Source organism: Trichechus manatus, unplaced genomic scaffold (assembly GCF_000243295.1).
Source record: "Trichechus manatus latirostris isolate Lorelei unplaced genomic scaffold, TriManLat1.0 scaffold00161, whole genome shotgun sequence".
NCBI classification, from domain to species: Eukaryota; Metazoa; Chordata; class Mammalia; order Sirenia; family Trichechidae; genus Trichechus; species Trichechus manatus.
Window position 1 is genome coordinate 6,334,914 of NW_004444097.1, and position 935 is coordinate 6,335,848.

Here is a 935-nt window from a genome sequence, read left to right on the forward strand (position 1 = left end):
GTGCCTCCAAAGGCATGAATGAAGAAGATCTGGGTTATACAGCCCCCAAAGGAGATTGCTTTGTGTTTTCTGAAAAGGTCATAACTCATTTTGGGAGCTGCGACAGAGCAAGCTCCCAGATCAAGAAACGAAAGATTGGCCAGCAGGAAGTACATGGGGGAGTGCAGATGAGGGTCATAGGTCACGGAGAACACAATGAGAAGGTTTCCCATCAGGCTTGTGACATAGAACATGGAGGAAAAGAAAAAAGAGGAGAAGCTGGATCCCCCACGAATTGGAGAGTCCCAGGAACACAAACTCAGACACTACAGAGTGGTTGACTCCATCCATTGCCTCTGACAGCAGAGCCGAATCTAACATTACCTGAAAAAGAGAGCAAAGAAGAAATCAAACTTTGTGGAGAGTCACTGACAGGAGAAATTTAAAACTTTAAAGAAAAAACATTACCTTACCACACACAGCCAAAACATCTCTATATAACCCCTTAACCTGCAGTTGTAGAAAACGGGCAATAACTCAAGTACTACTTGTGACTAACTCCTAGCCTCTCCAAAATTCTCCAGGTTTTGATAAGAGAAGATTATGCAAAAACAAATGTTGAATCAGAAAAAGGGTTATAGAGGCAGGATAGAAACACCCTGGAATAACATGAGAAAAGAAAGAGGAAACAGAAAAGAACTCATTGATTTCTCCCTCACAGCTTGTTACTCCTGCCCATGGAGTTCCCCAAATCTCAGGAAATTTCTCATGACTTTTTACTTTCCTTACCTTGTTTATTGCCTCCTATATGCAATGCTATCTATTTCATTAATACTCTCTCATGTTAGGCCTCATGCTAGTACAGTTTTATGAAATTGTATTTACCTTTTCCTCAAAAAAGAAGAAGGTAATGCAGAAACTCTAAATGTATCCAGCTTTTGCAGCTCATCCCAGAG

General features: G+C 41.0%; 1 protein-coding gene across 1 annotated transcript in view; it reads right to left on the reverse strand.

Annotated features, from left to right (window-relative positions):
- The window catches only part of LOC111822336 (olfactory receptor 4F15-like), an 883-nt gene extending 553 nt beyond the window's left edge, over nt 1-330 (reverse strand). The window contains 2 exon segments of the mRNA XM_023740668.1: nt 1-236; nt 238-330. The exon segment at nt 1-236 is cut by the window's left edge and continues 553 nt beyond it. Of these exon segments, the coding sequence (XP_023596436.1) occupies nt 1-236; nt 238-330 (329 nt within the window).
- Nucleotides 331-935: the final 605 nt, after the last annotated feature.